The 13,453-nt window shown below is 38.5% G+C and overlaps 1 protein-coding gene across 11 annotated transcripts in view; it reads left to right on the top strand.

The window, feature by feature from the left end:
* LOC148850017 (hyperosmolality-gated Ca2+ permeable channel 2.1-like) overlaps positions 1–11,449 on the top strand; it is a 188,316-nt gene extending 176,867 nt beyond the window's left edge. For 7 of the 11 annotated variants that reach the window (XM_088946909.1, XM_088946908.1, XM_088946907.1 and 4 more), the window contains 6 exons: positions 646–922; positions 1,377–1,655; positions 10,180–10,413; positions 10,483–10,663; positions 10,750–11,070; positions 11,242–11,449. In XM_088946909.1, coding sequence (XP_088803035.1) covers positions 646–922; positions 1,377–1,655; positions 10,180–10,413; positions 10,483–10,663; positions 10,750–10,826 — 1,048 coding nt within the window. In that variant the 3' untranslated portion in view covers positions 10,827–11,070; positions 11,242–11,449. Of the gene's footprint in view, positions 1–645; positions 923–1,376; positions 1,656–10,179; positions 10,414–10,482; positions 10,664–10,749 lie in introns of all 11 variants that reach the window. The other 4 variants (XM_088946916.1, XM_088946915.1, XM_088946914.1 and 1 more) reach the window with 2 other exon arrangements.
* The last annotated feature ends 2,004 nt before the right edge of the window (positions 11,450–13,453 follow it).

The following is a 13,453-nucleotide window of genomic DNA, read 5'->3' as shown; positions in this document are numbered from 1 at the left end:
TCTGCTCAATGCAACCTCATATTTCCCATAGCTATTTGTTTCTATCCATTTCCAAAGATGTTTGGTACAAAGTTGTTGATACCTACTCCCAAACTAAGAATACAACTAGAGTGTATCAACTTCAAGGAGAAGCTTGTAGTATGTGCCAGGGGGAGAAAAATACTACCAAACGCCCAATATGAAATAAGTGCTTATTTTTTAAAATAAGCACTTGAAAAAGATAGGTGTCAAATGCAAATAAGTGCTTATTGAAATAAGCACTTGTTTTTAAGCACTTATTTTTAACATAAGCACTCCCAAACATAGCCATAGTTACATAAAAATCTATTATCTGTTAGTTCCTTTACAAAATCCCATAATTTGAAAATAATGCTTTAGTTGGACATGGACTAACTTAGCACAAGTGGGAATGACAAAGGTTTCTTCCATCCACATTATTATCTAATATTTGATTTAGGAACTACACCATGCACACTATAGAAATTGTGAGGGATATTATTGGATTTCTAATCTGTTGATACGGACACAAGTTACTTTGGATGCTTCCTTGATGTATTTTGACTTCAAAAGGTGAAAAAATTACAAGTTCATAGGTTTCCCGATACAATCATGGAACAGACTGACCTAACATGCGCTTCTGTGCAGGGCATTCGTAAGCCAGCTAGTAACAGGTTACCTTCCAAGTGTTATCTTGCAGTTATTTCTTTATCTTGTTCCACCAACAATGATGCTATTTTCAGCAGTTGAAGGTTCTATATCTCGTAGTGGCAGGAAAAAGAGTGCATGCTGCAAGGTCTTGTACTTCACAATCTGGAATGTTTTCTTTGTTAATGTTTTGTCAGGATCTGTCATTAGCCAGCTGAATGTCATTTCTAGTCCAAAAGACATACCTATCCAACTTGCTAAAGCTGTACCAAGGCAGGTGATTGTTACTTCCAATCTCTCTGGTTTGATTTGATGATCCTGCTTTTTCTGTCAGACTTTATAGGAAATACCCCGCCTGTCTTTCTATTACAATGTCATAGTGATGGTCAAGTTTCTTTCCTGCTCATGAAACTATGTAATCACTTCTTTGTGAATATTAACTTCCTATCAGTTGAAATTCTCTTTTTCTAGCTTTCTATGTTTCAACAATAAGTTGTTTCGCACATTTGATGCATGAAAATAATTTATTCAGTGACTGTTGAGTTGCAGTTAGCCTTCATTTTATGATACTCCAGGTTATATTGATGCAATTAAGCATCTATAATAGAAAATAATTTGATAATTCAATGAATGGAGCAAACGATTTCCTAGTTTCTAAATTTTTATTATAAGTTTAACATGACACTCCAATTGCCTACTGTATGACCATTATGTTTTTCAAATGTTTGCAGGCTACTTTCTTTATTACTTATGTTTTAGCATCAGGTTGGGTAAGCTTGTGCTCTGAAATCATGCAACTTTTTGCTCTTGTTTGCAATTGGTTCGATAAATTTATACTCAGAAAGAAGGAGAACCCATCATACAGTGCCCTATCTTTCCCATACCACACAGAAGTTCCAAAAGTTCTTCTCTTTGGACTCCTTGGGTTCACCTGTTCTGTCTTGGCACCTTTGATTCTGCCTTTCTTGCTAGTGTACTTCTTTCTTGCTTATGTTGTGTACCGTAACCAGGTGAGAATTTCTCCAATTGATTTATATCAATTTTTATAGCTTAAATTTATTCAAGTATGGGCATGGCCATGCACCAACTTCTACAATTGGTTTACTTTTCTCTCATAATAATCTTCATAGAATTCTCATTTCTTAGAAGCAAGTATATTTTGAATCCATAATGAATCCTTTTCACAAAATTTGGCAAAAAATCATTAATAACTATGCTTCAAAACTTGTCATGTTGAAACTGATACTTGACTCTAGTTCACTTGTCCAATGCACTCTTTTTGTTAATAAATAAAAAAGAAATTTTATTGAAATACAAAATGAATATTAGAATAAGGTGATATGATATCACCCAACAAGGAAAAAAAGACCCTCTTCTAAAAATATTGGACTCAAAACTCCCAAATCCAGCAAGAGAAACACCCAAAATCCCTAAAATAATACATAAACAAACTTAATGGCATGACACTCCAGAGTCCAGACTATACCATAACTTGTCAAGTCCAATGGATAAAAAACCTTCCAAATGACTATTGCCCAACTAAATAATTAATTGCTTAGTGTCTCCTGAATCCTGACCAGGACTCGCCTTACTTAATAGTTTTTTTCACCTTCTTTATGGGCCCCATCCCATATAATCCCCCCTGCAATCTGGCAAAAACCTTCAACACCCGAACAGCTCTCTAAGTCTTCTCACTGCATTAGGGGCTTTCTCAAAAACCTGCATATCCTTAGAGTTGTCATTGATTCTAACTCCAGCACCACATTTTTCTCAAAAAACTGATCTGATGACAACTTACTATCCTCATTGGTATCATTCTATGACCCTTCATGAGAACTCATCGACTCAACCAGCTTGATCACTTTTGGTCCTTGCTACAGAGCTTGTCCCAACAGGAACCACACTATCTTCCTCCCTTATCATCAGAGGCAAAGGATATATTTCTTCTAATTCCTTAAATTTTTTTACTTGCAGATTTCTCCCCTCTGATAAAGATCAAACCCAGAGACTTTCACCACCACCTCTATATTCACTATTATAGTGACTTGGCTTTTCCGTTGTTTGATCCTATCAAGAAAACCATATCCAACTCAATAAGTTGATATGCAATTTGTGGTAATTACGGAACTACAGTTAAGGTTGATATATTTATAAAAAGATAAATTTATCTAATATTTGTTGATTTCTAATTGATTCACCTATTAACCAAGTACACCTGAGAAATAATTCCCTATCAAACCACGTGATTGCTACAAGTGTATTGGTTCAGTTTTTCTCAAACCCTAGCTTATATCTAAAATTCTTTAGAATAATGATTATATCAAACTTGCTTCTTTCTTTCTTGTATCTATCTATTTTCTCGTTTTTCTTGTGCTTCTCCTAGAAGATAATGTAGGGAAGCTAGGTTTAACTCAATTGTCGTTGTAAGCAGTCCTAAAAGGTTTCAGATTTTCTGAGAAGATGCTTGAATATGAGAAAGGCCACTCAACCTCTCTCTCCCTCTCTCAATATATTTATTATATCCTTTAAACCATAATCAAAAGACAATATAATGCCAATTTAAGTAAATATTATGATAAGAACACCTTGATTATGCTTCATATAACCTATCGACGTCCTCAATACTTAAATCACCAAGAAAAACCTTAAGTTGCCTAGGTCCTTAGTCTAGAAATGTTGCTATAGAAACTATTTGAGTTCTTCAATGCTTTAAGTGTCACTACTTGTAATAACAATGCCATCAACATAAACAACCAAGTTAATTTCAAATAATGTTATCAGTTATCACAACTAAATACAGAACGTTTAACCCAACACTATTTCAAGCCAAATTCTGCATAATCTCATTAAATTGACCAAACAACACTCTGGGTGATTGTCTCAGCCCATATACAGCTTTCAACCAACATACTTTGGCTATCTCCCCCTTGCAACAAAACCAGGTGGTTGCTCTATACTTCCCATAAATCATCCAATTGAAACAAGGTCATCCAAAGTTGAAAGCAAGATGATAATGACTTGAACGAATCCAATTTTAGCAACTAGGCAAAAGGTTCTAGAGTATTCCACGCCATATGTTTGCATATATCCTTAGCTACCAAGGACAACAAGGATCCCTGCATAGAATGAGGAACAGAAAAAAGGACAATAAGGAAACAAACTATTGTTATGGAAATAACAAGACGGATACAGTTGAAAATAGAATGGATGGTACATGCAATAATACCTGTTTGAAGTGCAACTGGAAGATGTAAACAGAAACAAAAATGTTAGACCTATTGATGGGAAAAATGATGTTGGAGTCACAAAAGCATTCCATGTGGGTTTACAATGTGTATACATTCATTGAATCAGTGGCTTTCTACTAGTTGTACATCTAAAGGACCAAACATTACAAAAAAATCCATAGGGGTGGGCAAAGGAAGTAAAGAAACATCAGTAAGAGAACCTTCACTAGAAAAAAAGGTTCTAATTCAAAGAAGTGAGATCAGGATAGACAAAATATGTTCATAGTAAGGACTATAACACTTCTGCCCTTTTTAAGCCCTAGAATAACCAAGAAAGGCACCTTTGATAGCACATGTATCCAATTTATCAGTTATCACAGCCAAGATCCATGCATTATAGAAACCAGAATTATGCCTATAGGAAAAGGAAAGGAAGGAAAAGTCGGGAACAATACAATAATGGTTACCTACTTAAGTACTACTTATGTTCCACCACTGTGAAAGTAATGTAGTCCTCCAGCTTCAAGTCTACCAATCTTCTTTCTCATCTTGAGATCATGACATACACAATGTGGTAAAAAGAAGGTGATAGAACAATATTGATTTACATTAACAAACATAAAATTAAAAGGAAATTTTGTAACATACGCACAGAAGACAAAGACAAGAAAGAATCAAGATGGACATTACTTCCGTCAGACACTAATGATGCAGTACCATCGGCAACAGGGACTAACTGAAAGGTATGAACCTGTGAAAGAGAGGTAACTGTGACTAGAGATCTAATCATAAGATCTAAAGCTTTAGAATCTATGGCTACAGACCCAATCATAAGATCTAAAAGCTTTAGAATCTTTGACTAGAGACCCAATCATAAGATCTAAAGCTTTAGGATCTCTCAAACTCCGATCCATTTTTCCACACTTTTCATCCTGAGATTTTACCTGAGGTTCAAAATTTTGTCATGTATCGCCTGTATCAGCCGATACGTATCGTATCAATGGGTCACCGATACACAAAATGTAGGTGTTTCAGGATTTTGACCTATTTCAGCGGGTAGACAGGCCTAAAACCTACCCTTCACCCATTTTTGAAAAAACAAAGGTGGGCACATGGTCCAAAGTACCTATACACCCCTTGCACGTATCGGGGTGTATTGATACTTTGGACCTTCATCACACCAAGTAATCACCCCTTGCACTGTATAAAAACATAAGGTTGGCACTAATATTCAAATCCATATTGTTCTAAAACCATGATATTATCTGCACAATATCGTGTACCCACTTACTGTTTCCATTGCTACTAGACATAGGCTTAGTATCTGTTAAATATTTAAGCATATCTTTGCTGTAAAAAATATCATACAGATATAGACCAAGGTACATATCTCACCATTTAACTTAATTGAAGCCATTTGAACAGTGAAATATGCATTCACCATTCGTCCAATTCACTTGCACTCTCAGACAATTCCATCTCTTACAAACATCTATCGAGCACCTTAGGAACATGAGACAAAAGCACATGATAGGCTCCTACATAAACTTGTAGACCAATGGAACAAACTTGACAACAGCACAGCTGAATAACTGATGAAGGTATGCTATGAACTCAAGTAGGAACATAAATTTTTTCACTCTTATATGCATTTGAGGGGCATCATTGCAATCTATGTCTCAATTGACCGGGCATTGCCAATACAGATGAATTTCCCGAGATGTCTCTATTCACCCCTTAAAATTATTGCAATGAATCATATATAGTAATTAACTAAGAAGCTTTAGAGAGCCAAAAGATCTGCCTGACGTTCCAGCTTTTTATCATTTATACTAGGGACAACACAAACAAATAAAAAGAAGAGGAAATTACATAGTCCCTTGGCAGCACACTCTAATATAAAAAAACAAAAAAGAAAAACTGTTAAGATGTGCTGAATAGGGGTAGTTTAGTCTTCTTCTGTTTATTAAGTAACTTGCTTATGTGGCAGTGTTATTAGAGTTACTCTGCCCCACACTTAAGTAAGGTCATTTCTGTCTTTGTAACTATGATTAGAATCTAATATAGATTAAGGGGGTCGACTGAATGGGTTAATCATCAGATTTTCGACAGACCCTTCTTCTTCTTCTCCTTCTTCTTCTTCTTCTTCTTCTTCTCCTCTTCCTGTTCCGACTACTATAGCAACAGTCGAAACATGGTATCAGAGCAATGCTCCTGACCTAAGTCAGTTGGTAAAGCACCTCAGCATTTTCGTGTCGTAGAATGCAGTGACCTTGCTGAACTCCTTGTGGTTGTGTAATGCCCTCTTAAGTGTGTTAAATAAGTCTGAACTGGGTGCAGCAGATTTGGCTGTGTTGTGGTGCTTGAGTGGTTGTAAGAGGGCCTCTACTTGTGATTAGTGAATGGTAAACTGATGCTTATGTGGGACGTAAGTGTGTGAAGTCAGCAGTAGTGTGAATAAGAACAAGTGTGTGAAGTCAGCAGTGGTGTTTAGAGGCTGCAATAGGGGCTGAAATATCAAACGTGGGAACTTACTACTCTTCCACCTGGGAAGCATGTTGTGGGCTGTAAATGGGTGTATACTGTGAAATACTTGCCAGATGGTAGTGTGGAGCATCTGAAGGCCTGACTTGTTGCTAAAGGTTACTCACAGGTGTATGGTGTGGACTATATGGAGACATTCTCACCGGTGGCTAAAATCGGTTCCGTTCGTGTCCTAATTTCCTTGGCAGTTATGTATGATTGGCCTCTCCTTCAACTTGACATAAAGAATGCCTTCCTCCATGGTGATCTAGTGGAGGAGGTATATATGGAGCAGCCACCTGGGTTTGTTGCTCAGGGGGAGGATGGTAAGGTGTGCAGGCTGAAGAAAGCAATTTATGGGTTGAAACAATCACCACGTGCTTGGTTTGGGAAGTTCAGCGAAGTGATGAAGAGTTTTGGAATGAAGCAATGCCAGGTTGATCACTCAGTGTTCAGCTATGACTCAGAAGCTGGGGAGATTTTATTAGTGGTCTATGTGGATGATATTGTCATCACTGGTAGTGATAAATTGGGGATTGGCAAACTAAAGGTATTTCTGCAAAATCATTTTCAAACAAAGGACCTTGGAACATTAAAGTATTTCTTGGGAATAGAGGTTGCCAGGTCAAAACAAGGTGTGAATCTGTGCCAAAGGAAATATGTCCTTGATCTATTGGAAGAAACAGGACTGTTAGGTGCAAAACCGGCTGAGACCCCTATGGAACCAAATGTTAAGTTGAGCAGTGATACAGGAGAAGTATTTGAGGATCCTGGAAGGTCTAGACAACTAGTGGGAAAGCTGAACTATCTGACTATCACGAGACCCGACATCTCCTTTGCAGTCAGTGTGGTGAGCCAATTCATGCAGAACCCTCGTATACCTCACTGGGATGCAGTCCTTAGAATTGTGAGGTATCTTAAAGGAGCTCCAGGCCGTGGGCTATTGTATAAACCAGGAGGAAAACTTGAAGTAGTTGGGTATACAGATGCAGACTGGGCAGGCTCAGTGAGTGATAGAAGATCTACTACAGGCTATTGCACATTTCTGGGAGGAAATCTTGTGACATGGAAGAGTAAAAAGCAGACGGTTGTAGCCAAAAGCAGTGCTGAAGCCGAATATAGGGCCATGGCTCACACTACCTATGAATTAGTGTGGCTGAGGAATCTCCTACAAGAAATTGGGATTCACATGGATAAACCTATGAAATTGTACTGTGACAACCAAGCTGCACTACATATCTCATCCAATCCTATCTTTCATGAGAGAACAAAGCACATAGAGGTTGATTGCCACTTTGTGAGAGAGAAGGTTCTTGCCAGAGAGAGAAATACAGAACATGTGGGCTCCAATGACCAGTGGGCAGATTTGTTTACAAAAGCTCTAAGCTCAGGGAAAGTGAACTATCTATGTAACAAGCTGGGATTATATGACATATATTCTCCAGGTTGAGGGGGAGTGTTAAGATGTGCCGAATAGGGGTAATTTAGTCTTCTTCTGTTTATTAAGTAACTTGCTTATGTGGCAGTGTTATTAGAGTTACTCTGCCCCACACTTAAGTAAGGTCATTTCTATCTTTGTAACTATGATTAGAATCTAATATAGATTAAGGGGGTCGACTGAATGGGTTAACCATCAGATTTTCGACAGACCCTTCTTCTTCTTCTTCTTCTTCTTCTTCTTCTTCTTCCTGTTCGGACTACTGTAGCAATAGTCGAAACTAAAACATAACACTAACAATACCCCCTCAATTTGGGCTGTATATGTCAATCATGCTCAACTTGTCACATAATTCATTGTGCTGCAGACTCTAAAGCCCCTTTGTAATAACATCGGCAAGTTGCTCCTTTGAGCTGACATAAGGAGTGCACACTTCACTTTTCTCGAGCTTCTTTCTTACAAAGTGCTTGTCCATTCCAATATGCTTTGTCCTGTCTTGGAGGAAAGGGATTTATTGCAATATTTATGGATGTCTTGTTGTCACAGTAGAGGGATATAGGGTTGTCAAAACTAAACCCCAGCTCCCCCAACAAATTCTTTATCCAAAGCACTTCAGCCACCCCATGCGCCATAGCCCTATATTCAGCTTCAGCACTTAACCTTTCAACTACACTTTGCTTTTTTCTCTTCCATCTCACCACGTTTCCTCCACAATAATTACAATACCCACATGTCATGTAAACATTCTTCCCACTATACTTGTTTTCCCAATAGAGATGCTTCAGAGGCTCTACCCTTCAAGCTTGTAGCTGCAAGTTGGGTTGCCCGACTTGAAGAATTTTAATTACATTGGGCTAAGGTCAGGGTTCAGACCCATTGAAATTTTAACAAATTCCCAACCCAACCTGACCCAAGTTGCACCCCTATTCAAAATTACATAGACAGGCTTTTTCATCATCATTTCAATAAAAAAATTAACCAATTTGAAGATTCTTTAGTTCCTTTATGTATAAAACTAGGTATTTCTAGACAAAATTCCTGCTGACACAAATTCTTACTTCACAAGCCTCTAAATTCAGCAATTCAAATAAAAATGTAAACTGGATTTTTGTGATAACTTGTGAATAAGTCAGATGTAATCATGTAATTTCATAAATCATTTGTTTATTGAATGGTTTTGAGTTTTTGCATGGTAACTTTTGTGGCCCAGAAACACCACAGTCGAGGTTTTTGGGTTAATCTTGTTACATAAAACTTGTCACAAGTATTGGAACTCTGGCTGTCTGGCTCATGGCATAAGAACCCTTCAAGCATGTTTCTTTTCTCTTATGCACTTTGGATGTTTCTTCAACATCTCTTATCAAATAAGTTCCATACTCACAATTCTCCTAGATCGACACAAATTGAATCCCAGTTATATGGATCTTCTAATCCTGTAATTCCTTACTTGTTGACCACATTTAACCTTACCAAACCCAATGAAGAACATTATGGGTCTATATGGACCAAAATCTTGAAGTGCTGTTTTGTTCAATAGCATCAAACGTAATACCCAAGTGAGCCACCTATTGGTCTGCAATGGGTTTGACAGATTTCTTCTGAAGTGGTGGGAAATGGGAATGGTCTCAAAAGGAAATCAAAATAGGTGGAGAATCCAAACACACCGGTGGTGAGGTAGAAGATACATTTTTTCCTGTGGAGCCTTGTATTTCATAAGTGTAAGATCAGGGATGATTTTGACAAAACTAGTGTAAACTCTAGAAAAACATAATTAGAATTCTATATCTGATTGACATTTGATGCTAAACCTCAGTCTCATACAGTTATGATTGACCTTGTGAGTTTGGACCCATTCTGGAACAATATCATGGACCTTTTTTTCTGTCCCAAAGTAATTTTGGAGTGTATTACCAGAATCATGATAATATTCTTAGAGAATTTAATGTCCTAATCATGCTTCAATGCAAGAATGGAGATGCAACGATATCAAAGTATTTCCAGAAGCTCCAAGCTTACATCCCCAGGCTTCAACAATGTCATTTTGGTCACGTTAAAAATATTTTCTTCATGTTATTGTTTACTTGTGTTATCGGGAGTAATGATGCCACCCATTTCACATCTGATGTGTTCCACAATCAGCAAATGATCCTGGTTTCTAGGAGCTTCTTGCGCTTCCATTTTGGAATGTGATATGAATATGACTACTAAAAAGTTGTCTCAATTTCTATTTCTTCTTACTTTTCCACATCCTTGTATTTTTCCTTTCATTCATCTTTTTTGACATGTAAATCCTTTTTATCCATTGACGGATATCTCCTGATACTGACCTTTAAATATGAATGTCAGATTGTTAATGTGTATGTTTCAAAATATGAAACGGGTGGACAAATTTGGCCTATTGTACACAATACCACTATTTTCGCACTGGTGCTGACACAAATAATTGCACTTGGAGTGTTTGGAATGAAACAGTCACCAATTGCATCAGGCTTCACCATCCCATTGCTGATATGCACTCTCCTTTTCAATGAGTACTGTAGGCAGCGGTTTGGTCCTATATTTAAGACGTTCTCTGCAGAGGTACCATCTTTCTTACACAGACATTCATTTTCATTGTTGGTCTAGGTCTCATGTGTTGGTTGTCAACAGGTTCTTATTGAAATGGATCGGAAAGATGAGAAATGTGGACAGATGGAAGAGATTCATCAACAACTGCTATCAGCCTATTGTCAGTTTTCATTGAACCCGAATGATTTATTATGCAAAGCTGAGGACTCAAACCGTTCTGGGGGTGCAAATTGCGTGCACTATCCAGAAGACATGAAAACAGGTTTGGTTCACCCAATACTTGGCAGATTTCCTCTACCCAGAAATCAACAAGTAACCACTTGGCTGTCTATGCTCATTACTTTTCAGGAAAGGAATCCACTCAATCGAGCAAACCATGGGCTGCTAGCAGCAGCTTGGAAAGAGGAGATACCAGTGAGCAGTAGAATGAGATGGTGTTTTGTATATAATTTATTTGTTCTATACCTCAACAGTTATGTGCAACGTGCAAGGTTGATCGATGAAAGGACGTGCTTGAGGATTGTTTTTGAAGTCTTGTACAAACCAATGCCTGCCTCAATGCCAATTGCTGCCTTACTGCTCCTCATGCCATTTATTAGCTCTCATCAGCGAATGCAACATAAAAGTACGTACAATTGACGGGTCAGCCATTCAATTCTGAGAAACAGGGTAAGAGAAGAAATTATCTTGTTCAACTGCTTTAAATTCAACTCAGTCTTAATCACAATTAATTGGGAACATGAAACTGACTCAATTGTGCTCTATAATATCTGCTCATCAATTTTTCTGTACAAATGCCTTGTGATTATTGACATTTCTTTGTATTTGGTCTATGACCAGTCAGGAGGTTGTGAAAGGTGGAGCCTACTAGCACTTTTGCTTGTGTTCACCGTATACTTATCTAGGATGCTTGATTTCAATGTCAGACTACCAACCAAATTCATAATGGCAGTCTGATCCATGATGTAACTGGGTTTTTGGCTTCATTTTGAAAAATGTTAAAATATCGGTTGCCTCTACATAATGCAAATGTCTAAATTATACATAATCCTGATTGAACCAAATGTGATGTACCTTTTTTTTTTCTGAATCACTGGTTCTGAAAAATGTTTCAAGGCTGTACCTATGAGAGATCAAATCAGCAATATCGAGAGCTAGGACAGTGGTTTAAATTGTATTTCCACATTAAAAATTCTCCTTACGAATGGAATAATTAGCCTTCACGTGTCTTTCTTCCGAATCACTGGTTCTGAAAATTGTTTCAAAAACCGTATGGGACAATTTGAGACTTTCGGGCGTGGAAAAGCTCAATCTGGATTACCAGTTACTAATCGGGTGATACCAGTCCCGATATGAAGGGCTAGAATTATGACCTCTCTTTTGCCTTGGACATCCACCAAAAGCAAGTTTCATATCTGGAAACCGTAATATCATCTAGGAACAAGGATAGTTTGTCTGTCCGGACTGGTCAGTTTCAACCTCGGAATTAGACTGTAAAACTTAAGTACTCGAATGCTGCATGGAAATAGAGCGTAGTAGCCTGTATGTCACGGGGCTAGTCAACCGGGCCCCGTGGGGCACTCGATTGGGGTCGAGAAAGCTTATAAATGCAAGTAACAACACACAAAAGGAAACATGAATGCACACAAATTAGACAAAAGGCCATTTGTATTGCATTAATCAGTGGTAAGCACAAGCACACAGTACAGTGTCGAGAGGATCTCGTGCTTAACCTTTACACGCTTGTGAGCTCACTCGACTACTTACCTCCCCTCAAAGAATACGTTAAGCTTTTGGGGGAGTGACAAAATAATACATCAAAATACCATACATGCATATTACTATTTACATAATTGCTATTGGCATACCCCCTTTACAAAAAGAGTACAAGGACCCAACCCAAAACACTTAGATGGTGTGCTGATGGCGCTGATGGTGGCTGAACTGTCATAGTCTCACCCACTCAATTCAATCTTCGTCCTCGAAGATTCTTCCTCACGTACTCGTCCAGCTTCTCTGCGAACGGAATGAGGTCTTCTGCTAGCTCCTAGGTGTCTTTTTCTGCAGGTCCCTTCCACTTCACCAGGTACTCCCATTCTGATGCTTGGGAGGATTGGGACAACCTATGGTTGAGGATGGAGTCAAGGGATCGGTTCTTGGGTGGTTGGTAGGATGGGTGTGGGCGTCGACTTTGGTTTCGGGAGGTATCTTGGCTGTCGGCATGGTAGGGTTTAAGTTGGCTTACATAAAAGACAGAGTGTACTTTTAGCCAAGGGGTAATTTGAGTCTGTAGGCTGAAGCTCCTACTTTGGCTATTATTTTGTAGGGTCCCTCATATTTTCTCACAAGCCCGGGGTGTACTCTTCGAAAGAACCTAAGGCAATGGGTATGGAATTTTACTAAGGCCAGGTCACCTATTTGGAAGTTCTCGGGTCGTCTACCCAAATCGACCCATTTTTTCATTCTTCTAAAGGCTTTCTCTAGGGAGGCTCGAGTGATGTCAAGGCATTCTTTTCATTCCCTGGTGAAAGTGAAGGCTCGAGGGCTTCTTCCTTGATGGTCATTGACGATGCTGTGCGGACATCTTGGTAGTTGGCCGGTGATGACTTCAAAAGGTCTTTCATTGGTGGAGGAGCTCTTTTGTGAGTTGACGGAGAATTGTGCAATGTCCAGCAATCGAACACAATTTTTCTGTGTAGCTGATACAAAATGGTGGAGGTACTCTTCAAGGAGGGAGTTCATTCTCTCTGTCTGCCCATCTGACTCTGGATGGCTGCTGCTGGAGAAGTTCAAGTTCGAGCCAAGAAGCTTGAATAGTTTTGTCTAGAAAGCACTAGTGAATCGGGGATCTCGATCACTAACAATGTTCTGTGGGACTCCCCAATATTTCACCACATGCTTGAAGAAAATGTATGCCGTGTCTTCAACTGAAAGGTGCCTTGGTGTTGGGGTGAAAGTGGCATACTTGGAAAATCTATCAACAACAACAATGATGGATGCATAGTCTCCCACTTTAGGAAGACCGCAGATGAAGTCCATGGAAACACTCTCC

The sequence above is a fragment of the Nelumbo lutea genome, chromosome 5, assembly GCF_056320005.1.
Source record: "Nelumbo lutea isolate HS-2025 chromosome 5, American lotus-T2T, whole genome shotgun sequence".
Lineage (NCBI taxonomy): Eukaryota > Viridiplantae > Streptophyta > Magnoliopsida > Proteales > Nelumbonaceae > Nelumbo > Nelumbo lutea.
This window is presented reverse-complemented; position numbering and strand designations above follow the sequence as displayed.